The sequence below is a fragment of the Poecilia formosa genome, unplaced genomic scaffold, assembly GCF_000485575.1.
Source record: "Poecilia formosa unplaced genomic scaffold, Poecilia_formosa-5.1.2 Scaffold309, whole genome shotgun sequence".
NCBI lineage: Eukaryota > Metazoa > Chordata > Actinopteri > Cyprinodontiformes > Poeciliidae > Poecilia > Poecilia formosa.
Genome location: NW_006800248.1, coordinates 276458 through 302086, shown reverse-complemented (window position 1 = coordinate 302086; position 25629 = coordinate 276458). Strand labels below are relative to the sequence as shown.

Here is a 25629-nt window from a genome sequence, read left to right as displayed (position 1 = left end):
TGACCAACCAACCTCCCCCATCATCCTCCTCCTCACCTTCCTACCCCCCATGTTGGAATTGGGATGGGTTATATAGTGTTAGGGTGGCTCTGATTTATTCTTTCTGTAGATTTTTGTTCATGGTTATTTTTTGTTGAGGCATTGCATCTTAGGACAGTTGTCCCCTCTGGTTTTGGATGACATACAATTGGAAGTTTTTTGCTCTTTCTCTTTTAGTTTTGGGCAATTGATATGATGCCTTTACAAGCCAGTGAAATAAAACTTCTTTAGAAGAAGTTATGTTATGTTAAGATACATATGTTTAATTTATGATAAATACTGTTTAATTTCTATTTTTGGGTTTGAAAATTAAGAGAATGTAAAACTTTTTTTATATTTGTAAACAGATAATTTTTTTGTGTGTAATGTTGACGTTTGTGGAATAAAATGGAAAAAAAAAAGTTTCATACCTGAAGACTAAAAAATAGATCTAATAAATCTCTTTTGATGTGAAACTTCAATGAAATTTATTATTAGCAGCTATAAAGAAAACATTAATCGATATTATTGGGCAAAGGTATTAAAAGCCAGTGTGGCAGGTTCAAAGAGACTCATATTGCCTTCAAGTTATCAGTTATTAGTTTTTAAATATTAATTAAAGCAATTTTTATCTGTTACATCAATGTGAAAAGGTCTTGAGTATTATTTAACTTAAGTTCTCATCGGACGCAGAGGCAGCTATTTATTCAGCTAACAGGCTGTTTTATCAAAACTTTCCGGCCCTTTGAGGACATTTGTGATCTCGATGTGGCACAGAGTGAAAATGAGATTGACAGCCCTGGTCTAAATTGAAGAGTGAATAAACAGAAATGACATATAATGAGGCGAATAATGAAGTGAATAATGTTCCCAGCTAACGTTTCCCACAGTGCAGTATGCTGTTTATGACCTGGTGTTATTGGGGCTCAGCGAGCTTCAGCTAACAGTTCCGTTTAGCAAGCTACTGAGAAGAAGAGCCCCTCCCGGGCCCACTGCGGACCACTAACAGGACAGACAGCTGGATGATGGACCCCATCAAGTGCAGCTGTCAGTCACAAAACACAACTGTCCTTCCCGGGCCGGAGCTATGTCCTGTTGTTATTCTGGGGCCTCAGTAATGGGGGTATGTGCGTTTGGCTATTATCCCTAAATCTCATGAACTCAGACAATGGTGGCCGATGTCAGGGAGAGAATAGTCCTCCTTACCTGCACCGCTGCCTAAACAAGGCATGGAGTATTTATAGTCCATAAGCATGCACCATTATATATCAGGGGTGAAAGCGGTCAGCATATCTATCCATTGTTCAGTGTGCTGCTCCGTCACAGAGCAGCAAGGACACAGCTTGGTCGTCAGCTAGCCACAAGGAAACATGGTGAGTAGATGCACATTTAGTCAGCATCGCTTCGCTGGCTGTCTGGGGAAGAGGCTGGATCTGCTAGATCAGTGATACCTTGAACAAAAGACAGGAGAAGTTTGGAGACAGGAAAAGAAAAGAAAAAAAAACAGAACAGACAACAGATGAGATAAGATGGAAAACATATTCAAAAGAAGAGAGGAATGGTGTTAAAAGAAGACATTGATAAAAAAAAAACTTAACTAATATTTGTTGGTGTTACAACTGGGGTGCTTTTTGTGTAGCTAGGCTATAATCAGTAGAAGCTTAAGTAAGAAAATACTTAAATCCTGTAGTCATATTTGAAGTATTAAGGCTATTTTACTCTTAATTTGTCATTTATGTTTAAGAGAAACAAAAAAAAGTTGTGATTAAGCAATAAAGCATTCCTGAAAACATTTTATCCAAAGATTTAAAAAAGAAAAGTGGTATATAAAGTTTTCCGCCTGACAACAAAAGCGGCAATTTGCCATCCGTTAGCAATGTCTGCCTCAGGGCTAAAAACCAAAGTTTGACTTCTGTCTCCAAACTACTGAAAACTGAAGATAAACTTGAATTCCTGCTTCGACGTGGAAACTTTATCAAGTCTTATGACAGTTCTTAACAGTTATAATCAAAGGTTTTGCCTCAACAGTATTTAACACTGTAAAAAAAAAAAAAAACATTTTTAAGCAATACATTATCAAACTAGTATGTTTGGTTAGAAATGTAATTAACTGCAAGAATTTAATGTCCTTCAAAATTCAATTATAGTGTTGTACAGAGGACACTTAGGAGAAGAGATAAATAGGCAAGCACCAATTTTGTTGGTCAAAATTGATGCTCACCAGCAAACTCTGCATCATTTCATATTTAACCATCTTAAAAAAAAAAAAGCAAGGCAACAATTTTGGGGCGCCAGAGGTCCTGTCTGAGGGATATCTGAGCGCCCCAGAGCTAATCCACAGCAAGCATTAGACCTCAGCTGTCGAGAGGCATGCAAATCCAAAATTATGTCATGGCGTTGCATTCCTTCACAACGCTTTTTTTTTTTTAACAGTTCCTTGGCAGTCATGTAAATAGCTCAACATAATCCCTCTCTGTGAGGGTTTTCTGATCAAACAGGACTCAGAGTAGCATCCTGTCATCATCCAGGCCCTGTGGAATAATCCCTCATGTGATCCTGGAACTACGGAAGTGCAGGCAGCGGACTAGACCCCTGCAGCCCCCCTTCCTCACAAAACAGTAAATAATGTTTCCACGACCAACTGACAGAGTCTGTAATCCTTCTTAAGTAAATGTCTGTCCCACTGGAAGTGCCCCTACGGCCTCTCACTCATCATTGGCTTGTCTTAAAGGCACAGATGACAGTAAAAAAACAACAGTGGGTCAAGTTAAAGAAGGCAACCAGGGGCGAATCTAGAAAGTTTTTTTAAAAGGGAGGTCTTGATGGGGGGGAGCTGCTGGTAATCCTGGGATGGAACAGAAAACCCAAAAGCAATGAGCAAATCTGCTCATATAGCTCAGAATTAACATATATAGTCCAGTGGTGAAAGGTTAAGTGATGGATAGAAATATCCTTTATGATCTCACTGTGGGGAAATTCAGGTTTACCAGCAGCAAGTTTAAAGCAAATGGATAAATACATAATTAAACTAAAGTTAAAAAAGAAGAGGAAGAAGAAGAAGAAGAAGAAGAAGAAGAAGAAGAAGAAGAAGAAGAAGAAGAAGAAGAAGAAGAAGAAGAAGAAGAAGAAAGCAATAAGAGGCTTTACATTAAGGGAAAAAAGTTGTTAAAAGTAGCATACTCAAATTATAAGAAATTTCTCCACTGCGTAGATGTAAACATGAGTTTGTTGGGAGCAGGGAAGCTTAGAAAGTCTATCCTGGGAGGAAGGATTTGTAATAAGGCTCCTTTTGGTAGGATTGTCAGCAATAATTAATCTTTAAAGAAAAATGGCACTAACTTCACCATTTAATACATTTAAATTGCAAACAGGCACATTAGTTTGGGAGCGTAAATGTGAATAGTCAGCATGTTTTGTTTTGTTTGTTTTGTTTTTTTAACTTTTGATAATTTTAGCTAGAATTTAACTAAATTTGGTTGTTCTCATTCATAGTGTGCCCTGAGGAGGCTGATGTGTTTATGTTTATGTGAATAAAAGTATCAACTTGAACTATGATAAGACTTGTGGTAGAGAAGGTTTCTGTGTTGGGCCGACAATTTAAGCCTGTATCCATATCCAGCTTTAGCGACCTTAGCGAGACTTCTAATGCGAAAGTCCAAACTTGCTAGCCTGAACCTGTTAGCCACATCTTAGTTGCGGTCATTAAAGATTTACCACTGTCCTCCTGCTGCTGGTGGTCGGAGGTAGTTTTGGGTTTAATCTTGGTGTTGTGGTCAAACCCTGCAGTCTCCAAAGAAAGCCAAGAAGAGAGCGGAGGGAGCGAGCTCCAACGTGTTCTCCATGTTTGAGCAGGCCCAGATCCAGGAGTTCAAAGAGGTGAGCAGAACCGGACCCGAGCTCTGCACCCCGCAGGGACCGCTTGCTGTGCACACTCGAGTCACGCCGGGTGTTTCTGAATCCCCTGCAGGCTTTCACCATCATGGATCAAAACAGAGACGGATTCATAGACAAGAACGACCTGAGGGACACTTTTGCAGCTTTAGGTGAGAGAAAACGGGGTGTGTGGGGCGCCGTTCGTAAAGCTACGGAGTTAAAAAATAAATAAATAAAAAAACAGTAATATTTAGGTTTATTTAACCTGTCATAGAAAGGGAAAAATGCAGGAGTTCATTTTTCAAAGTCATGTTTTCACAATGTTATTCATAAATGTCAGAATTAAATTCACAAGCTAAATATTTAGTTTGGAAAATAAATGCTTAATTAGGAAATTAAAAAGTTCAGTTTGGAAATAAATATTTTGTTTGGGAAATAAATATTTTGTGTGAAGCTAACTATTTAGTTAGCAAACTAAATATTTCATTTGGAACCAAACAAAGTTTGAAAACTAAATATTTAGCTCAGACTTAGCAATGTATTTGGGAACTAAATATATTTTGCTAGCTAAGTAGTTTCCTAGCTAAATATATAGTTTGTAAACTAAATATTTAGCTAATAAATTATTCCATTTGGAACGCTGACATCTACAGATGTATGACTAGCATTTGTTATTCATACAAAGTGATGAATATATGATTTTGAAAAATTAACACCCATATTTTTTTCTTTATGACTCACTAAACAAACCAAAATATTGCTGTTAATTTTTTACTGTGCAACTTAACAACCTGTATCTTAGAAGTGTGTCCATTTATATGATTCTTTGCAATGGTCTCAGTGAACTAACTTTTCAGCTTATCCATTAAATATTTAACTTTTTTTTTTACGTAAACGCGATTAAACATGAGTAAAAAAAATTCATTGTGACAGCCAGAGCCCCACGCTTCACTCCACCCTGACCTTTGACCTCTGTCTTCCCTCAGGCCGGTTAAACGTCAAACAGGAAGAAATTGACGATATGCTGAAGGAGGCTCCGGGTCCGATCAACTTTACAGTCTTTCTCACCATGTTTGGGGAGAAACTAAAAGGTAATCCAGGATAATCATCATCATCATCATCATCATCATCATCATCATCATCATCATCATCATCATTCATGCAAAAAAAAAAATTTTTTTTAAAAATCCTACAAAAAACTATTTACATTTTCGTCAGGTGCTGACCCAGAGGAGACTATCCTGAATGCTTTCAAAGTCTTTGACCCTGAGGGAACAGGAACACTAAAGAAAGATTAGTGAGTATTAGTATGAGGCTAACGTTTTAGATGAAGCGGCCGCCTGATTTTCTCACCTTCCCTGCTCGCTTTCGCAGTGTGACGGAGATGTTGACGACTCAGGCAGACAGATTCTCAGCTGAAGAGGTCGGTGCTCTACCTCGGATGATCATCCTGTGACTGTTTGGGCAGTTTAAACTCGACTGAACTTTAAAAAAAAAAAAAACTATCAGTTTTTAATCTAACTTTCTGTCCACAGATGGAACAGATGTTTGTAGCATTTCCTCCCGATGTAGCAGGAAACCTAGACTACAAGAACCTGGTCCACATCATAACACACGGTGAAGAGAAGGACCAGGAATAGATGGAGTCGGCCTCAAGGATCCAGCTGGTGTCCAGTTATATCAGCACAAAAATCAACATCTGAATAAAAAAGTTGAAAAAGAAATTTGGTCTCGGTTTCGCTAACTGTTCTAATTAAAGTTCAACAATCATGTACTAGGGGTGGGCATTTATCACATTGTTTATTATTTATTGCGATAAATTTCTTGTCATGATAAGAATTTTGATCTATCACTGTCATGATAAATTCTAATTAATGTAAAAAAAGTCTATATTGTCTGGATTTTTATTTTTTACTATTTTCTCCAGTGTTTGCTCAATGAAATCATGAATAAATATCAATAAATTAGAAAATATGATAATATGCAGTTAATGTGATACATATAAATCACACTTTTTTATGTGAGTAGTGTCCTAAAGAAGCATATTGCAAAGGGGTGAGTTTTTCAAGAACTCTTTGTGGGGCTATGACTGCTGTGTAAACCATGCAGTTACCTAAAAAAAAGCAATAAATAGTTCTTATTGTAACTTGTATCATTATCACTAAATATTGTGATAAAACTAAGTCACCCACCTCTGTCATGGTGCCTGCCTATTGTATTGTAATTTTCACCAGTAAAATAATTGTTCTATAGCTGACAGGGCACCAAAACTGACTCGAGCCCCGGGACCCACATAAATTCGGCCCTGTGTGCACAGAAAGAATATTCATGAGGTTACTTTAGAAAGAAACTGCTTACACTGGATTTTATTCGTTTCGTAGGTGTGGGAGTACAAGGGGTTGCAAAGTACTGTACACCATAATTTCCCCACTTTTAAATTTAAACAGATTTGATCTGCATCATTTCCCATCCACTTTAAAAATGTGCAACTCTTTGTGTTGGGCTTTAACATAAAATCCTGTGTGGTCTTGTGTTTGTGTTGTTATTTAGCACAAGTATTCCTATAAGCATTTAAATACTTCTGAAAAGTATTGTTCCTTGGTATATGTTTAACTCCTATTTATTAAGTGGATGAATAAAGAGGGAGGGTTTGATATGCATCAACACAACAGTAGAATAGAAAGCATTCACGAGGGTCCAACTAACACCAAAATAACTGCGGCATGCACCGTGACGCGCGTGCCAGCCCAACATCTCCCCGTTTCCTGATTTAGAGACGTATGTGTGGTTCGGCTTCCTATTGTTGCAGCTGGAACACATTGTCAGTGATGATATCTAATTATAGCTGCGTGAAGCCATTTAAGTTTTAATCCCGTGCTGACAGTGTGGCAGTAAAAAGAGCCAGTGTGACCACCGGCAGCATCCCGAGTCCTAATGTTACTGCAAACGTCTTTTGAGCGCCTAAATATAACGGAGGGCATTGTGGGCTAAGCTATGTATCCTTAAAAGGTTTCCGTGAGAAGGTTTATTAGCTAGAATGAGAAGCTTCGGCACATTAAACAGGAAGTGGCCGCCGGCTGCTTTAAGCTGAGTTCATACAGAGCTCATTTCAAAGACAATAAAATGTCTGTTCAGGGGGTCCTTCTTTCAAACTCAACATTAAGCTACATACAGGCCCGTCTGCAGCTGACAGGACGTAATAAACTAGGTAATCTCAAGCAGTCTGGACTAGAAATCATTATTTATGACATTTACTATTGGAAGGAATACGGGTCCGTTTATATGTTTTAGCTTCAGCTGCTGCTTTTGATTGTGATTCCTCTAGAATAATTGCAAAAATATTTGATATTGCAGTTGCTTATGAGAACTATCAAAAATAGTTGGCGTATGAATCATGGAAAAGAAGTGTAACCTTTGGAACGTTGTATGTGAATCTGATTTTGCCGTCTGAATTTCCTCTGTGGGATAATAATGCTATTTCTATTCTGTTTTATTTACCCCCTCTGGCAATAACAGTATAATTTCCTGTTGAAAATATCAATGAGTCAAGTCAAAGTCTTCATCAATATGAGCATGACAAACACACTTTAGGAATCAGATTGATTTCTTATCATCCCAGTTGAAAATTAATAGCTTGTTTTTTTCAAACTCCATTTCTTCCAAAGGCCACTTGAATAAACTAGAAAGCATCAGGAATACTCTTGACCCAAACACAAAATTTGTTTTTGTAGGGATTTTATGTGATAGACTAACGTAAAGTGCTGCAGAAGGTTATTATTTTTTTAAAATGTTGCTTGAAATGAAACAAAATGAGAGGAAAAAAAATCAAGGAGTATAAAATTATTTCACAAAGCACTGTAAATGTCTGAAAATCCAAAAAGACTCAGTCTAGGTATAACTGCACTTTTCAAGCTAGAAATTTTCTCTTCTTGAAAAAAGGACATTAAGAATGGAGACATCAGTTTTAATCAATGTAAATTAAAAAAAGAATTTGTCTTAAGCTGTCCAGTTTGTAACTCCGGATGCTTTTTCTCCACCTGGAGCGGTAGAGGGCAGCAGTGGCAGCAGTGGCGCACTGGCGGCCCCATCCTCCCAGGAGTTTGCTGGTTAGCTCTTCAAGGTGCGGCAGAGCAAAAACAGAGACACCATCGCTAGCTAACAGCTAGTTCGGTTGGCGTTTATTTTTTTATACCCCGGTTTTAAAAAAAACAAAAGCCGTGGCTGTGTTTCGTTTTTTTTGTTTTGTTTTTTTTTTTTATGAAAACGGGGATCCGTAAATTTAAAAGCAGCTTTTAAAATTTCACACAAAAAAGACTGTCAACGAACCTACAAGCCGAACTGTGTCTCAGTAACATTTTTTTACGCTCAGTCGGAAAATTTACAGAGCTAAGCTAATAGGCTGTAGCTAATGCTAGGGTAGCTAGCGAGGTAGCTTTCGCAAGTGTACTAACGCCGAGATCTTACCGAATCGATTTTTTTTATAGAAGCAGAAAATGGCTGATGTTGACAAGCTCAACATAGACAGTATTATTCAACGTCTTTTAGAAGGTAAGTACGATCTCAAATAAAATACAATGGCAATTTCGATGCTGTTGTGACAATAACAGATGTAAATGGGGAAGCTAGCTTCATTTTTTCATCTTTAGTTTTCATTTCCTTGCATTTATTCATCATGGGGAATAACCACAAGTTATCACTAAACGTGTTTAATGATTAGGAATCTCAGTATTCCCAAAGGTAAAAAAAAACAACAACACACTGTTCTTGCACACAGAAATTGCGCATACCGGTGTAACGTCACTTTCTGTGACCCTTAAATGTTTGACCTGATTAGGTTTTCATCGGCCGCTAAGCGTATTGTCTGTATTGAGTTACTGTTTACGAAGAAGAATGCACAATACCCGTATTTACAAGTTGCCATAAAGTGATTTATGCTCAAATTGTGAACTTTACCCCCAGTTAGTTTGAGTGTCGCTAAAATGACATTAGTCTGACAGACACTGGAACACCTGCTTTTTTTTAATGTTAATTCCTAAAATTAGCCACTCTTTGTAAATACTACTATGAAGTCTTGCCTTACGTTTGGGTACACAGGTTGCTGCTCACCTGTTCCACCCAACCTGCCCATCCAGATTCTGCGCTAGGTGTTGCTGACTTGGCAGTGAGTGTGCTAAGTTGTTATCTTTGCTGATTGTTGTTTGTTGTCTGGGCACAGTCCGAGGAGCAAAGCCTGGCAAGAATGTGCAACTGCAGGAGAACGAGATCCGTGGACTGTGCCTGAAGTCCAGGGAGATCTTTCTCAGTCAACCCATTCTGTTGGAGCTGGAGGCCCCCCTCAAAATTTGTGGTGAGCGAAAATTGTGTGTGGTTAAATCCGAATCTTAAACGGCAACAAAATCACATGGCAGAATACGATTCAGATGCCAAAACATTGATTATATCCAATAAATTCCCCCCCCCCCACCATCCCCACGTCTCTGTCTGGCAGGTGACATCCATGGGCAATACTATGACCTCCTGAGGCTTTTTGAGTATGGGGGCTTCCCTCCAGAGAGCAACTACCTGTTCCTGGGTGACTATGTGGACAGAGGGAAGCAGTCTCTTGAAACAATCTGTCTTCTTCTGGCCTACAAAATCAAATACCCGGAGAACTTCTTCCTGCTGAGGGGAAACCACGAATGTGCTTCAATCAACAGAATATATGGTTTCTACGATGAGTGTGAGTATTGTTTTAATTGAACCGAATTTGAGATGTGTTTTACTGTTTTGTGTTCAAAGAGAATTTAGCAGCTAAATAGGAATCAGGCGATGGCACGCGATTTCTCTGGCAGGGTACAGGCAGTTTGAGGGAAACTGACTGGTGTAAGATTAAAAATGGAGGAAATGTAAAACAGAGGGGAGAAGAAAGTAAATGAGCGTTGGGTTCTGAAGAACTACATAAACTTCAAAATTATACAAAGGTTTCATTAAGCTTTAATAACAAAAATAAAGACGAAAGTTTGCGGTGACATGTAGCCAAAACGCGTCCCTTGTTTTTAGTCTTATTAAAACTTTTACATAACTTTGGAGTGTTGGTTATTCACATTTTTTGTCATACTATAAAAGCATCTCTTATATTCTAACTATATGAAAGAGATGCACTAATCTGGCTTTTACTGACCAATCCATCCGTCCTCTTACACCCATATCCCATCGCAAAACGATTATAACCCATAAAAGACCAATGTGCCACAAGTACCAGCAGACAATGAAGGCGTTCCATTGTCTGTCCCTATTTTGTATTTTTATTTTATTTTTTCTAACTGAAATTAAAAAACAGGCCATCGGTTGAATAAGTTATGATTGAAACTAGTGGGAGAAATTAGTTATGATGCATTTAATAAACATGGAGGGGGGGTGGGGGTGACAGATTTTTCTGTGTTTAACCTGTCATCATAGTTTAGTCTGAACCCAAGGAAACATCAGATAGGTTTCCACCTCTGGCTGTTTCTATAGTGCAGATGTGGGCAACTCCAGGCCTGGAGGGCCGGTCTCTTGCAACTTTTAGATGTATCTCTACTTCAACACACCTGAGACAAATAATGAGGTCATTAGCAGGACTCTTGAGAACCAGACTGCTCTTAGGAGGTGATTCAGCTGTTGGATTAAAGCGTGTTGGACCAGGGAGACAACTAAGAGTTGCAGGATACCGGCCCTCCAGGACCAGGATTGCCCACCCCTGCTCTAGTGTATGTTTATTGCACAACGACAAATTAAAATATCCTTTGTTGTCGTCATAATTTAGGTAAACGAAGGTACAACATCAAGCTCTGGAAGACCTTCACAGATTGTTTTAACTGCCTCCCTATTGCTGCAATTGTGGACGAGAAGATCTTTTGCTGCCATGGAGGTAGGTTCTTGTTTTCACTTGTTCTCTGTACACAGTGTTATGTTTTTTGTGTGCATTATTTTCACAACTGTGGCGTATTAGAAAACTTGATGCGTCTTTGACGTAAGCTGCTCTTATTTGTCTTTGTGAAACGCTTCCTCTGCAGTTTGTCGTTCCGTTTGGACTGACCCACATGTAACAGGTCGTGGCCCTTGTATTTGTTTGTTTATTGGTATCGTTGCCCTGTTTTTGCATCAAGGACTGTCACCTGACCTTCAGTCCATGGAGCAGATCAGACGCATCATGCGTCCCACTGACGTGCCTGACCAGGGCCTGCTGTGCGACTTGTTGTGGTCCGACCCGGACAAGGACGTTTTGGGCTGGGGGGAGAACGACAGGGGCGTCTCCTTTACCTTCGGCTCCGAAGTGGTAGCCAAGTTCCTGCACAAGCACGACCTGGATCTGATCTGCCGCGCCCACCAGGTAACTCCAGCGCCCCCTGTCTTTAGCAAACAGAAACAAGATTGTGTGAGAGCGCATTTGTACAAGGACATTGCATCCAGCGCAGGGAGTTGGCAGGCGTACTGTACAGACCGAAATCGTGTTCCCAGTCGTTTTGTTTTCGTATACTTTTGGCCTATTTTTTTTTTTTTTTTTGTATGTTAATGTTTGTGTCCAGTACAGCAAAATGTTTTTTTTTTCTTTCTTNAAGAAGTTATGTTATGTTAAGATACATATGTTTAATTTATGATAAATACTGTTTAATTTCTATTTTTGGGTTTGAAAATTAAGAGAATGTAAAACTTTTTTTATATTTGTAAACAGATAATTTTTTTGTGTGTAATGTTGACGTTTGTGGAATAAAATGGAAAAAAAAAGTTTCATACCTGAAGACTAAAAAATAGATCTAATAAATCTCTTTTGATGTGAAACTTCAATGAAATTTATTATTAGCAGCTATAAAGAAAACATTAATCGATATTATTGGGCAAAGGTATTAAAAGCCAGTGTGGCAGGTTCAAAGAGACTCATATTGCCTTCAAGTTATCAGTTATTAGTTTTTAAATATTAATTAAAGCAATTTTTATCTGTTACATCAATGTAAAAAGGTCTTGAGTATTATTTAACTTAAGTTCTCATCGGACGCAGAGGCAGCTATTTATTCAGCTAACAGGCTGTTTTATCAAAACTTTCCGGCCCTTTGAGGACATTTGTGATCTCGATGTGGCACAGAGTGAAAATGAGATTGACAGCCCCGGTCTAAATCGAAGAGTGAAAAAACAGAAATGACATATAATGAGGCGAATAATGAAGTGAATAATGTTCCCAGCTAACGTTTCCCACAGTGCAGTATGCTGTTTATGACCTGGTGTTATTGGGGCTCAGCGAGCTTCAGCTAACAGTTCCGTTTAGCAAGCTACTGAGAAGAAGAGCCCCTCCCGGGCCCACTGCGGACCACTAACAGGACAGACAGCTGGATGATGGACCCCATCAAGTGCAGCTGTCAGTCACAAAACACAACTGTCCTTCCCGGGCCGGAGCTATGTCCTGTTGTTATTCTGGGGCCTCAGTAATGGGGGTATGTGCGTTTGGCTATTATCCCTAAATCTCATGAACTCAGACAATGGTGGCCGATGTCAGGGAGAGAATAGTCCTCCTTACCTGCACCGCTGCCTAAACAAGGCATGGAGTATTTATAGTCCATAAGCATGCACCATTATATATCAGAGGGGAAAGCGGTCAGCATATCTATCCATTGTTCAGTGTGCTACTCCGTCACAGAGCAGCAAGGACACAGCTTGGTCGTCAGCTAGCCACAAGGAAACATGGTGAGTAGATGCACATTTAGTCAGCATCGCTTCGCTGGCTGTCTGGGGAAGAGGCTGGATCTGCTAGATCAGTGATACCTTGAACAAAAGACAGGAGAAGTTTGGAGACAGGAAAAGAAAAGAAAAAAAAACAGAACAGACAACAGATGAGATAAGATGGAAAACATATTCAAAAGAAGAGAGGAATGGTGTTAAAAGAAGACATTGATAAAAAAAAAACTTAACTAATATTTGTTGGTGTTACAACTGGGGTGCTTTTTGTGTAGCTAGGCTATAATCAGTAGAAGCTTAAGTAAGAAAATACTTAAATCCTGTAGTCATATTTGAAGTATTAAGGCTATTTTACTCTTAATTTGTCATTTATGTTTAAGAGAAACAAAAAAAAGTTGTGATTAAGCAATAAAGCATTCCTGAAAACATTTTATCCAAAGATTTAAAAAAGAAAAGTGGTATATAAAGTTTTCCCCCAGACAACAAAAGGGGCAATTTCCCATCCGTTAGCAATGTCTGCCTCAGGGCTAAAAACCAAAGTTTGACTTCTGTCTCCAAACTACTGAAAACTGAAGATAAACTTGAATTCCTGCTTCGACGTGGAAACTTTATCAAGTCTTATGACAGTTCTTAACAGTTATAATCAAAGGTTTTGCCTCAACAGTATTTAATACTGTAAAAAAATTAATCATTTTAAGCAATACATTATCAAAGTAGTATGTTTGGTTAAAAATTGAATTAACTGCAAGAATTTAATGTCCTTCAAAATTCAATTATAGTGTTGTACAGAGGACACTTAGGAGAAGAGATAAATAGGCAAGCACCAATTTTGTTGGTCAAAATTGGTGCTCACCAGCAAACTCTGCATCATTTCATATTTAACCATCTTAAAAAAAAAAAAGCAAGGCAACAATTTTGGGGCGCCAGAGGTCCTGTCTGAGGGATATCTGAGCGCCCCAGAGCTAATCCACAGCAAGCATTAGACCTCAGCTGTCGAGAGGCATGCAAATCCAAAATTATGTCATGGCGTTGCATTCCTTCACAACGCTTTTTTTTTTTTAACAGTTCCTTGGCAGTCATGTAAATAGCTCAACATAATCCCTCTCTGTGAGGGTTTTCTGATCAAACAGGACTCAGAGTAGCATCCTGTCATCATCCAGGCCCTGTGGAATAATCCCTCATGTGATCCTGGAACTACGGAAGTGCAGGCAGCGGACTAGACCCCTGCAGCCCCCCTTCCTCACAAAACAGTAAATAATGTTTCCACGACCAACTGACAGAGTCTGTAATCCTTCTTAAGTAAATGTCTGTCCCACTGGAAGTGCCCCTACGGCCTCTCACTCATCATTGGCTTGTCTTAAAGGCACAGATGACAGTAAAAAAACAACAGTGGGTCAAGTTAAAGAAGGCAACCAGGGGCGAATCTAGAAAGTTTTTTTAAAAGGGAGGTCTTGATGGGGGGGAGCTGCTGGTAATCCTGGGATGGAACAGAAAACCCAAAAGCAATGAGCAAATCTGCTCATATAGCCCAGAATTAACATATATAGTCCAGTGGTGAAAGGTTAAGTGATGGATAGAAATATCCTTTATGATCTCACTGTGGGGAAATTCAGGTTTACCAGCAGCAAGTTTAAAGCAAATGGATAAATACATAATTAAACTAAAGTTAAAAAAGAAGAGGAAGAAGAAGAAGAAGAAGAAGAAGAAGAAGAAGAAGAAGAAGAAGAAGAAGAAGAAGAAGAAGAAGAAGAAGAAGAAGAAAGCAATAAGAGGCTTTACATTAAGGGAAAAAAGTTGTAAAAAGTAGCATACTCAAATTACAAGAAATTTCTCCACTGCGTAGATGTAAACATGAGTTTGTTGGGAGCAGGGAAGCTTAGAAAGTCTATCCTGGGAGGAAGGATTTGTAATAACGCTCCTTTTGGTAGGATTGTCAGCAATAATTAATCTTTAAAGAAAAATGGCACTAACTTCACCATTTAATACATTTAAATTGCAAACAGGCACATTAGTTTGGGAGCGTAAATGTGAATAGTCAGCATGTTTTGTTTTGTTTGTTTTGTTTTTTTAACTTTTGATAATTTTAGCTAGAATTTAACTAAATTTGGTTGTTCTCATTCAGAGTGTGCCGTGAGGAGGCTGATGTGTTTATGTTTATGTGAATAAAAGTATCAACTTGAACTATGATAAGACTTGTGGTAGAGAAGGTTTCTGTGTTGGGCCGACAATTTAAGCCTGTATCCATATCCAGCTTTAGCGACCTTAGCGAGACTTCTAATGCGAAAGTCCAAACTTGCTAGCCTGAACCTGTTAGCCACATCTTAGTTGCGGTCATTAAAGATTTACCACTGTCCTGCTGCTGCTGGTCGGAGGTAGTTTTGGGTTTAATCTTGGTGTTGTGGTCAAACCCTGCAGTCTCCAAAGAAAGCCAAGAAGAGAGCGGAGGGAGCGAGCTCCAACGTGTTCTCCATGTTTGAGCAAGCCCAGATCCAGGAGTTCAAAGAGGTGAGCAGAACCGGACCCGAGCTCTGCACCCCGCAGGGACCGCTTGCTGTGCACACTCGAGTCACGCCGGGTGTTTCTGAATCCCCTGCAGGCTTTCACCATCATGGATCAAAACAGAGACGGATTCATAGACAAGAACGACCTGAGGGACACTTTTGCAGCTTTAGGTGAGAGAAAACGGGGTGTGTGGGGCGCCGTTCGTAAAGCTACGGAGTTAAAAAATAAATAAATAAAAAAACAGTAATATTTAGGTTTATTTAACCTGTCATAGAAAGGGAAAAATGCAGGAGTTCATTTTTCAAAGTCATGTTTTCACAATGTTATTCATAAATGTCAGAATTAAATTCACAAGCTAAATATTTAGTTTGGAAAATAAATGCTTAATTAGGAAATTAAAAAGTTCAGTTTGGAAATAAATATTTTGTTTGGGAAATAAATATTTTGTGTGAAGCTAACTATTTAGTTAGCAAACTAAATATTTCATTTGGAACCAAACAAAGTTTGAAAACTAAATATTTAGCTCAGACTTAGCAATGTATTTGGGAACTAAATATATTTTGCTAGCTAAGTAGTTTCCTAGCTAAATATATAGTTTGTAAACTAAATATTTAGCTAATAAATTATTCCATTTGGAACGCTGACATCTACAGATGTATGACTAGCATTTGTTATTCATACAAAGTGATGAATATATGATTTTGAAAAATTAACACCCATATTTTTTTCTTTATGACTCACTAAACAAACCAAAATATTGCTGTTAATTTTTTACTGTGCAACTTAACAACCTGTATCTTAGAAGTGTGTCCATTTATATGATTCTTTGCAATGGTCTCAGTGAACTAACTTTTCAGCTTATCCATTAAATATTTAACTATTTTTTTTACATAAACGCGATTAAACATGAGTAAAAAAAATTCATTGTGACAGCCAGAGCCCCACGCTTCACTCCACCCTGACCTTTGACCTCTGTCTTCCCTCAGGCCGGTTAAACGTCAAACAGGAAGAAATTGACGATATGCTGAAGGAGGCTCCGGGTCCGATCAACTTTACAGTCTTTCTCACCATGTTTGGGGAGAAACTAAAAGGTAATCCAGGATAATCATCATCATCATCATCATCATCATCATCATCATCATCATCATCATCATCATTCATGCAAAAAAAAAAATTTTTTTTAAAAATCCTACAAAAAACTATTTACATTTTCGTCAGGTGCTGACCCAGAGGAGACTATCCTGAATGCTTTCAAAGTCTTTGACCCTGAGGGAACAGGAACACTAAAGAAAGATTAGTGAGTATTAGTATGAGGCTAACGTTTTAGATGAAGCGGCCGCCTGATTTTCTCACCTTCCCTGCTCGCTTTCGCAGTGTGACGGAGATGTTGACGACTCAGGCAGACAGATTCTCAGCTGAAGAGGTCGGTGCTCTACCTCGGATGATCATCCTGTGACTGTTTGGGCAGTTTAAACTCGACTGAACTTTAAAAAAAAAAAAAACTATCAGTTTTTAATCTAACTTTCTGTCCACAGATGGAACAGATGTTTGTAGCATTTCCTCCCGATGTAGCAGGAAACCTAGACTACAAGAACCTGGTCCACATCATAACACACGGTGAAGAGAAGGACCAGGAATAGATGGAGTCGGCCTCAAGGATCCAGCTGGTGTCCAGTTATATCAGCACAAAAATCAACATCTGAATAAAAAAGTTGAAAAAGAAATTTGGTCTCGGTTTCGCTAACTGTTCTAATTAAAGTTCAACAATCATGTACTAGGGGTGGGCATTTATCACATTGTTTATTATTTATTGCGATAAATTTCTTGTCATGATAAGAATTTTGATCTATCACTGTCATGATAAATTCTAATTAATGTAAAAAAAGTCTATATTGTCTGGATTTTTATTTTTTACTATTTTCTCCAGTGTTTGCTCAATGAAATCATGAATAAATATCAATAAATTAGAAAATATGATAATATGCAGTTAATGTGATACATATAAATCACACTTTTTTATGTGAGTAGTGTCCTAAAGAAGCATATTGCAAAGGGGTGAGTTTTTCAAGAACTCTTTGTGGGGCTATGACTGCTGTGTAAACCATGCAGTTACCTAAAAAAAAGCAATAAATAGTTCTTATTGTAACTTGTATCATTATCACTAAATATTGTGATAAAACTAAGTCACCCACCTCTGTCATGGTGCCTGCCTATTGTATTGTAATTTTCACCAGTAAAATAATTGTTCTATAGCTGACAGGGCACCAAAACTGACTCGAGCCCCGGGACCCACATAAATTCGGCCCTGTGTGCACAGAAAGAATATTCATGAGGTTACTTTAGAAAGAAACTGCTTACACTGGATTTTATTCGTTTCGTAGGTGTGGGAGTACAAGGGGTTGCAAAGTACTGTACACCATAATTTCCCCACTTTTAAATTTAAACAGATTTGATCTGCATCATTTCCCATCCACTTTAAAAATGTGCAACTCTTTGTGTTGGGCTTTAACATAAAATCCTGTGTGGTCTTGTGTTTGTGTTGTTATTTAGCACAAGTATTCCTATAAGCATTTAAATACTTCTGAAAAGTATTGTTCCTTGGTATATGTTTAACTCCTATTTATTAAGTGGATGAATAAAGAGGGAGGGTTTGATATGCATCAACACAACAGTAGAATAGAAAGCATTCACGAGGGTCCAACTAACACCAAAATAACTGCGGCATGCACCGTGACGCGCGTGCCAGCCCAACATCTCCCCGTTTCCTGATTTAGAGACGTATGTGTGGTTCGGCTTCCTATTGTTGCAGCTGGAACACATTGTCAGTGATGATATCTAATTATAGCTGCGTGAAGCCATTTAAGTTTTAATCCCGTGCTGACAGTGTGGCAGTAAAAAGAGCCAGTGTGACCACCGGCAGCATCCCGAGTCCTAATGTTACTGCAAACGTCTTTTGAGCGCCTAAATATAACGGAGGGCATTGTGGGCTAAGCTATGTATCCTTAAAAGGTTTCCGTGAGAAGGTTTATTAGCTAGAATGAGAAGCTTCGGCACATTAAACAGGAAGTGGCCGCCGGCTGCTTTAAGCTGAGTTCATACAGAGCTCATTTCAAAGACAATAAAATGTCTGTTCAGGGGGTCCTTCTTTCAAACTCAACATTAAGCTACATACAGGCCCGTCTGCAGCTGACAGGACGTAATAAACTAGGTAATCTCAAGCAGTCTGGACTAGAAATCATTATTTATGACATTTACTATTGGAAGGAATACGGGTCCGTTTATATGTTTTAGCTTCAGCTGCTGCTTTTGATTGTGATTCCTCTAGAATAATTGCAAAAATATTTGATATTGCAGTTGCTTATGAGAACTATCAAAAATAGTTGGCGTATGAATCATGGAAAAGAAGTGTAACCTTTGGAACGTTGTATGTGAATCTGATTTTGCCGTCTGAATTTCCTCTGTGGGATAATAATGCTATTTCTATTCTGTTTTATTTACCCCCTCTGGCAATAACAGTATAATTTCCTGTTGAAAATATCAATGAGTCAAGTCAAAGTCTTCATCAATATGAGCATGACAAACACACTTTAGGAATCAGATTGATTTCTTATCATCCCAGTTGAAAATTAATAGCTTGTTTTTTTCAAACTCCATTTCTTCCAAAGGCCACTTGAATAAACTAGAAAGCATCAGGAATACTCTTGACCCAAACACAAAATTTGTTTTTGTAGGGATTTTATGTGATAGACTAACGTAAAGTGCTGCAGAAGGTTATTATTTTTTTAAAATGTTGCTTGAAATGAAACAAAATGAGAGGAAAAAAAATCAAGGAGTATAAAATTATTTCACAAAGCACTGTAAATGTCTGAAAATCCAAAAAGACTCAGTCTAGGTATAACTGCACTTTTCAAGCTAGAAATTTTCTCTTCTTGAAAAAAGGACATTAAGAATGGAGACATCAGTTTTAATCAATGTAAATTAAAAAAAGAATTTGTCTTAAGCTGTCCAGTTTGTAACTCCGGATGCTTTTTCTCCACCTGGAGCGGTAGAGGGCAGCAGTGGCAGCAGTGGCGCACTGGCGGCCCCATCCTCCCAGGAGTTTGCTGGTTAGCTCTTCAAGGTGCGGCAGAGCAAAAACAGAGACACCATCGCTAGCTAACAGCTAGTTCGGTTGGCGTTTATTTTTTTATACCCCGGTTTTAAAAAAAACAAAAGCCGTGGCTGTGTTTCGTTTTTTTTGTTTTGTTTTTTTTTTTTATGAAAACGGGGATCCGTAAATTTAAAAGCAGCTTTTAAAATTTCACACAAAAAAGACTGTCAACGAACCTACAAGCCGAACTGTGTCTCAGTAACATTTTTTTACGCTCAGTCGGAAAATTTACAGAGCTAAGCTAATAGGCTGTAGCTAATGCTAGGGTAGCTAGCGAGGTAGCTTTCGCAAGTGTACTAACGCCGAGATCTTACCGAATCGATTTTTTTTATAGAAGCAGAAAATGGCTGATGTTGACAAGCTCAACATAGACAGTATTATTCAACGTCTTTTAGAAGGTAAGTACGATCTCAAATAAAATACAATGGCAATTTCGATGCTGTTGTGACAATAACAGATGTAAATGGGGAAGCTAGCTTCATTTTTTCATCTTTAGTTTTCATTTCCTTGCATTTATTCATCATGGGGAATAACCACAAGTTATCACTAAACGTGTTTAATGATTAGGAATCTCAGTATTCCCAAAGGTAAAAAAAAACAACAACACACTGTTCTTGCACACAGAAATTGCGCATACCGGTGTAACGTCACTTTCTGTGACCCTTAAATGTTTGACCTGATTAGGTTTTCATCGGCCGCTAAGCGTATTGTCTGTATTGAGTTACTGTTTACGAAGAAGAATGCACAATACCCGTATTTACAAGTTGCCATAAAGTGATTTATGCTCAAATTGTGAACTTTACCCCCAGTTAGTTTGAGTGTCGCTAAAATGACATTAGTCTGACAGACACTGGAACACCTGCTTTTTTTTAATGTTAATTCCTAAAATTAGCCACTCTTTGTAAATACTACTATGAAGTCTTGCCTTACGTTTGGGTACACAGGTTGCTGCTCACCTGTTCCACCCAACCTGCCCATCCAGATTCTGCGCTAGGTGTTGCTGACTTGGCAGTGAGTGTGCTAAGTTGTTATCTTTGCTGATTGTTGTTTGTTGTCTGGGCACAGTCCGAGGAGCAAAGCCTGGCAAGAATGTGCAACTGCAGGAGAACGAGATCCGTGGACTGTGCCTGAAGTCCAGGGAGATCTTTCTCAGTCAACCCATTCTGTTGGAGCTGGAGGCCCCCCTCAAAATTTGTGGTGAGCGAAAATTGTGTGTGGTTAAATCCGAATCTTAAACGGCAACAAAATCACATGGCAGAATACGATTCAGATGCCAAAACATTGATTATATCCAATAAATTCCCCCCCCCCCACCATCCCCACGTCTCTGTCTGGCAGGTGACATCCATGGGCAATACTATGACCTCCTGAGGCTTTTTGAGTATGGGGGCTTCCCTCCAGAGAGCAACTACCTGTTCCTGGGTGACTATGTGGACAGAGGGAAGCAGTCTCTTGAAACAATCTGTCTTCTTCTGGCCTACAAAATCAAATACCCGGAGAACTTCTTCCTGCTGAGGGGAAACCACGAATGTGCTTCAATCAACAGAATATATGGTTTCTACGATGAGTGTGAGTATTGTTTTAATTGAACCGAATTTGAGATGTGTTTTACTGTTTTGTGTTCAAAGAGAATTTAGCAGCTAAATAGGAATCAGGCGATGGCACGCGATTTCTCTGGCAGGGTACAGGCAGTTTGAGGGAAACTGACTGGTGTAAGATTAAAAATGGAGGAAATGTAAAACAGAGGGGAGAAGAAAGTAAATGAGCGTTGGGTTCTGAAGAACTACATAAACTTCAAAATTATACAAAGGTTTCATTAAGCTTTAATAACAAAAATAAAGACGAAAGTTTGCGGTGACATGTAGCCAAAACGCGTCCCTTGTTTTTAGTCTTATTAAAACTTTTACATAACTTTGGAGTGTTGGTTATTCACATTTTTTGTCATACTATAAAAGCATCTCTTATATTCTAACTATATGAAAGAGATGCACTAATCTGGCTTTTACTGACCAATCCATCCGTCCTCTTACACCCATATCCCATCGCAAAACGATTATAACCCATAAAAGACAAATGTGCCACAAGTACCAGCAGACAATGAAGGCGTTTCATTGTCTGTCCCTGTTTTGTATTTTTATTTTATTTTTTCTAACTGAAATTAAAAAACAGGCCATCGGTTGAATAAGTTATGATTGAAACTAGTGGGAGAAATTAGTTATGATGCATTTAATAAGCATGGGGGGGAAAAAAATCAGATTTTTCTGTGTTTAGTCTGAACCCAAGGAAACATCAGATAGGTTTCCACCTCTGGCTGTTTCTATAGTGCAGATGTGGGCAACTCCAGGCCTGGAGGGCCGGTCTCTTGCAACTTTTAGATGTATCTCTACTTCAACACACCTGAGACAAATAATGAGGTCATTAGCAGGACTCTTGAGAACCAGACTGCTCTTAGGAGGTGATTCAGCTGTTGGATTAAAGCGTGTTGGACCAGGGAGACAACTAAGAGTTGCAGGACACTGGCCCTCCAGGACCAGTATTGCCCACCTGCTCTAGTGTATGTTTATTGCACAACGACAAATTAAAATATCCTTTGTTGTCGTCATAATTTAGGTAAACGAAGGTACAACATCAAGCTCTGGAAGACCTTCACAGATTGTTTTAACTGCCTCCCTATTGCTGCAATTGTGGACGAGAAGATCTTTTGCTGCCATGGAGGTAGGTTCTTGTTGTCACTTGTTCTCTGTACACAGTGTTATGTTTTTTGTGTGCATTATTTTCACAACTGTGGCATATTAGAAAACTTGATGCGTCTTTGACGTAAGCTGCTCTTATTTGTCTTTGTGAAACGCTTCCTCTGCAGTTTGTCGTTCCGTTTGGACTGACCCACATGTAACAGGTCGTGGCCCTTGTATTTGTTTGTTTATTGGTATCGCTGCCCTGTTTTTGCATCAAGGACTGTCACCTGACCTTCAGTCCATGGAGCAGATCAGACGCATCATGCGTCCCACTGACGTGCCTGACCAGGGCCTGCTGTGCGACTTGTTGTGGTCCGACCCGGACAAGGACGTTTTGGGCTGGGGGGAGAACGACAGGGGCGTCTCCTTTACCTTCGGCTCCGAAGTGGTAGCCAAGTTCCTGCACAAGCACGACCTGGATCTGATCTGCCGTGCCCACCAGGTAACTCCAGCGCCCCCTGTCTTTAGCAAACAGAAACAAGATTGTGTGAGAGCGCATTTGTACAAGGACATTGCATCCAGCGCAGGGAGTTGGCAGGCGTACTGTACAGACCGAAATCGTGTTCCCAGTCGTTTTGTTTTCGTATACTTTTGGCCTATTTTTTTTTTTTTTTTTGTATGTTAATGTTTGTGTCCAGTACAGCAAAATGTTTTTTTTTTCTTTCTTGGTTTTAAAATAAAATCAATTAAAAATACTGAAATGTGTAGGTTTCAGGAAAACCTCAAAAAACGAAACAAAAAAAAAAAAACAGGGCTTCAATTGGTCACCATCTAAAGGTAGAAGTCGATAAGTAACTTTTCATAAATTTACTAGGGCTGCATGATATTGGCAGAACATGAAATAATCCTTAATGTTGGTGAATGTTGCATGGCTAAATGACTTGCTATAAATAAACAATAGCTGTGTTTCTATTAACCACATAATTGCGCAACTTGACGTTTTCAAAATAAATTTGCTTAACGGAACCACGATAATTAAAAAAAAAACATTTTCGATGAGGTGGATTTTTTTATTAATATTATATCAAAATAGGTTTATTTCTCAAAACTGCAATGCTAACACTTTTTTCACATCATGCGAGTCACATGATCAACGAGCTGTTGCCACTGATGCAAACCATGAAGAAGACAACAGGAAGTAGTTGGAGGATGATGGCGTGGCAGGATTTTTAATAACTTGTCACATGAATAAACTTATTCACATTTAATTTTTGATTGTTTCTTATTTAATGGAAACAACGCAATTGTGAAATTGTGTTCTTTTGACATTAGTGACAGAACACAATTAGTGGAATATTGACAAAGTTTTGTGCACGTTTGTAATGAAGACGCAGCTTATGTTAATGTTTTACTTTGGGTCCATTGCCACCTTAGACCTCATATAGTGATTGTTCTTACAGGAAAAAAAAAAAATATATATATATATATATTTACTGTTACCATTTCTACAAGATGGTTTGATTTTAAAAAGTTGCATATAACTTCCTCTTCTGTTTTGGCAAAGAGAGGTTTCTTGGCACTTATTTAACTTCCTAATCTTAATTGTAGTCCAGCGTCAATATGATACAGTGAGATTATAAGAACTAATTACTAATGTATCATGCTTCTCTTTAACATAAAACTCTAATCTATTTTGAACATTGTTGAAAAATGTCCATGAAATTGGATTGTTATGAAAAATGGACCAATTGCGTTTGTCGTCATGTGACCAACTCGGTGTAGCCGTTTCTGTTAATGTTAGCAGCTGGAGCACCGGACTAAACTTATCACCATCCACAAGTTACATGATTCAGTTTTTACGTTCTTATAGGGCAGAACTTTTAATCTTGTCTGTCGTATCTCAGATTTTATTTATTTATTTTAATTTTTTACTTTTTTGCAGGTTGTTGAGGATGGCTACGAATTTTTCGCAAAGAGGCAACTCGTCACATTGTTCTCGGCACCGAATTATTGCGGGGAGTTTGACAACGCTGGTGCCATGATGAGCGTTGATGAGACTCTCATGTGCTCCTTTCAGGTATCCGGCTTTTTTACGGCATAAACCATCAAAGGCAAATGACTTTTTTTCTCTCTCTCTCTTTTTGGACTTCAGCAGTAAAAGCGTGTCCATATAAACAACAGAAAAATGGATTCATAATATTTACTGATATTGCTCTCTGCTCCATTCTATGTAAATCAAAATTTCTTGTTTGGGGGGGGGAACTAAACAGGATGGCACTTTGAAGTCAGGGTACCAATCAAAATTCAATATGGCCGTCAAACATTGAACTGTGGCGTCATTATGTGAAATTTGACGTTTTTTGTCTCATTAGTCACACACTGTATTGTATCACATATTTAAAGTATTTGATTCATGTTTGCAAAAACTGAAGAAAAAAAAATTATAGAATCTTATTGCCGTTTGTTGCCACCTCATTAAAGGTACAGTATGTAATTTTTTTTATGTTTTTTACATATTTGTTGAAACTGTCATTATGTCATGATGGTACTGAATGAGACAAATAATCTGAAAAAAAAATCAAGCTTCTCTGCCTTCTCGCAGTTTCAACTAGAAACAACCAATCAGAGCCAGGAGGAGGATCTTAGTGCTGTTAATTATGCCCGTGTGTGTGCTGAACCTAGGAAACTCTGGGAGTAGTATTTAAATGGTGATTTGCAGAGTTATTTTCTGAAAAGGTTTCTGCGTTGTTTTTTCCTGCAGATTTTAAAACCAGCTGAGAAGAAGAAGCCCAACGGCAGCCGTCCTGTGACTCCCCCCCGCAACATGGTCACCAAGCAAGCCAAGAAATGAGGGTCCACACTGCTGGGGGGACCAAATGGCCAGAAATGCATTCTTCCTGGTCTGCTTTCATCTTCTGCATTCAAAGGATTGGTTATTTTTCACGCTGCCAATACCGCAAAGATATCCACTCCTACTTGATGAAAGCAAAGATATTTTATTGTTTTCCTGTCCACAGGGGTAAATTGATATGTCACCATGGAAAAACCTCAGGTGTTTTGCACTCCATTTTGCAGCTAGTCTTTGCCACATATGACTGTTCAATCAGGAAAAATGTAATAATATGGCTACTTATGCACAGGAATGCCTTGTTTGAAGCTGTGCACACTTTTTGTTTTTTTCCAAGTTTATTTTATGTCTTTCCTTTGTCATTTCATTCACCTGTAATTATTAATGGCTTATAAAAAGATTGAGGAAAGTCACAGACACAAGTTTTATGTCTGTAATCTTTATTTACAGTTAATTTACTCATAATTTCATAGAGAATTGACTACACTGCATCACATTTTTAAATAAGTCTTGTGCTAAATTAAAAACGATAAACAAGCACTATTGTAATGTCTAAATCTTTCTAATAAACTCCGGTGTGTTTTAGGATGGAAATTGATAATTGAATGTTGTTTGTTTCTAAGGCTTTTATTCCTCTTAAACCTAATAAACAGAAAATACAAAGAGAAGTTGTATATTGTAACGTACTGTGACCATCAAAATACGTTTTGCGGGTTTTGAACATTGAGAAAGGAGAAAAATATTCTGCCAAATTTTAATTCAAAAAAAGTTCAAGTTTTTCAAAATTCTTTTTAATTGAATTTTTTTTTATGCTTAAATTCTTTTTTTTTCTTTTTTGTTTTTAAGTCATCGATTTCCAGTGTTATATTTGGCAA

The 25629-nt window shown here is 38.4% G+C and overlaps 3 protein-coding genes across 4 annotated transcripts; all 3 read left to right on the top strand.

The window, feature by feature from the left end:
• Positions 1-1306: 1306 nt before the first annotated feature.
• On the top strand, positions 1307-5615 carry LOC103152405 (myosin regulatory light chain 2, ventricular/cardiac muscle isoform). Its single transcript, XM_007572851.2, has 7 exons — positions 1307-1391; positions 3805-3894; positions 3986-4061; positions 4878-4982; positions 5110-5188; positions 5266-5314; positions 5427-5615. The coding sequence occupies exons 1-7, from the start codon at positions 1389-1391 to the stop codon at positions 5529-5531; spliced, it is 507 nt and encodes a 168-aa protein (XP_007572913.1). The 5' UTR covers positions 1307-1388; the 3' UTR covers positions 5532-5615.
• Positions 5616-7989: 2374 nt separating this feature from the next.
• On the top strand, positions 7990-25422 carry LOC103152404 (serine/threonine-protein phosphatase PP1-gamma catalytic subunit). Of its 2 annotated transcripts, none has more exons than XM_007572848.2 (7): positions 7990-8439; positions 9107-9238; positions 9380-9610; positions 10676-10780; positions 11019-11242; positions 23849-23983; positions 24668-25422. In XM_007572848.2, the coding sequence occupies exons 1-7, from the start codon at positions 8385-8387 to the stop codon at positions 24755-24757; spliced, it is 972 nt and encodes a 323-aa protein (XP_007572910.1). In that variant the 5' UTR covers positions 7990-8384; the 3' UTR covers positions 24758-25422. The 2 variants fall into 2 exon arrangements, with proteins under 2 accessions (XP_007572910.1, XP_007572909.1); XM_007572847.2 differs by lacking the exons at positions 7990-8439; positions 9107-9238; positions 9380-9610; positions 10676-10780; positions 11019-11242 and adding exons at positions 19179-19629; positions 20297-20428; positions 20570-20800; positions 21842-21946; positions 22185-22408.
• Positions 12482-16805, top strand: LOC103152403 (myosin regulatory light chain 2, ventricular/cardiac muscle isoform). The gene is made up of 7 exons (XM_007572846.2): positions 12482-12588; positions 14995-15084; positions 15176-15251; positions 16068-16172; positions 16300-16378; positions 16456-16504; positions 16617-16805. Exons 1-7 carry the CDS (start codon positions 12586-12588, stop codon positions 16719-16721), a joined length of 507 nt encoding a protein of 168 aa, XP_007572908.1. The 5' UTR covers positions 12482-12585; the 3' UTR covers positions 16722-16805.
• Positions 25423-25629: the final 207 nt, after the last annotated feature.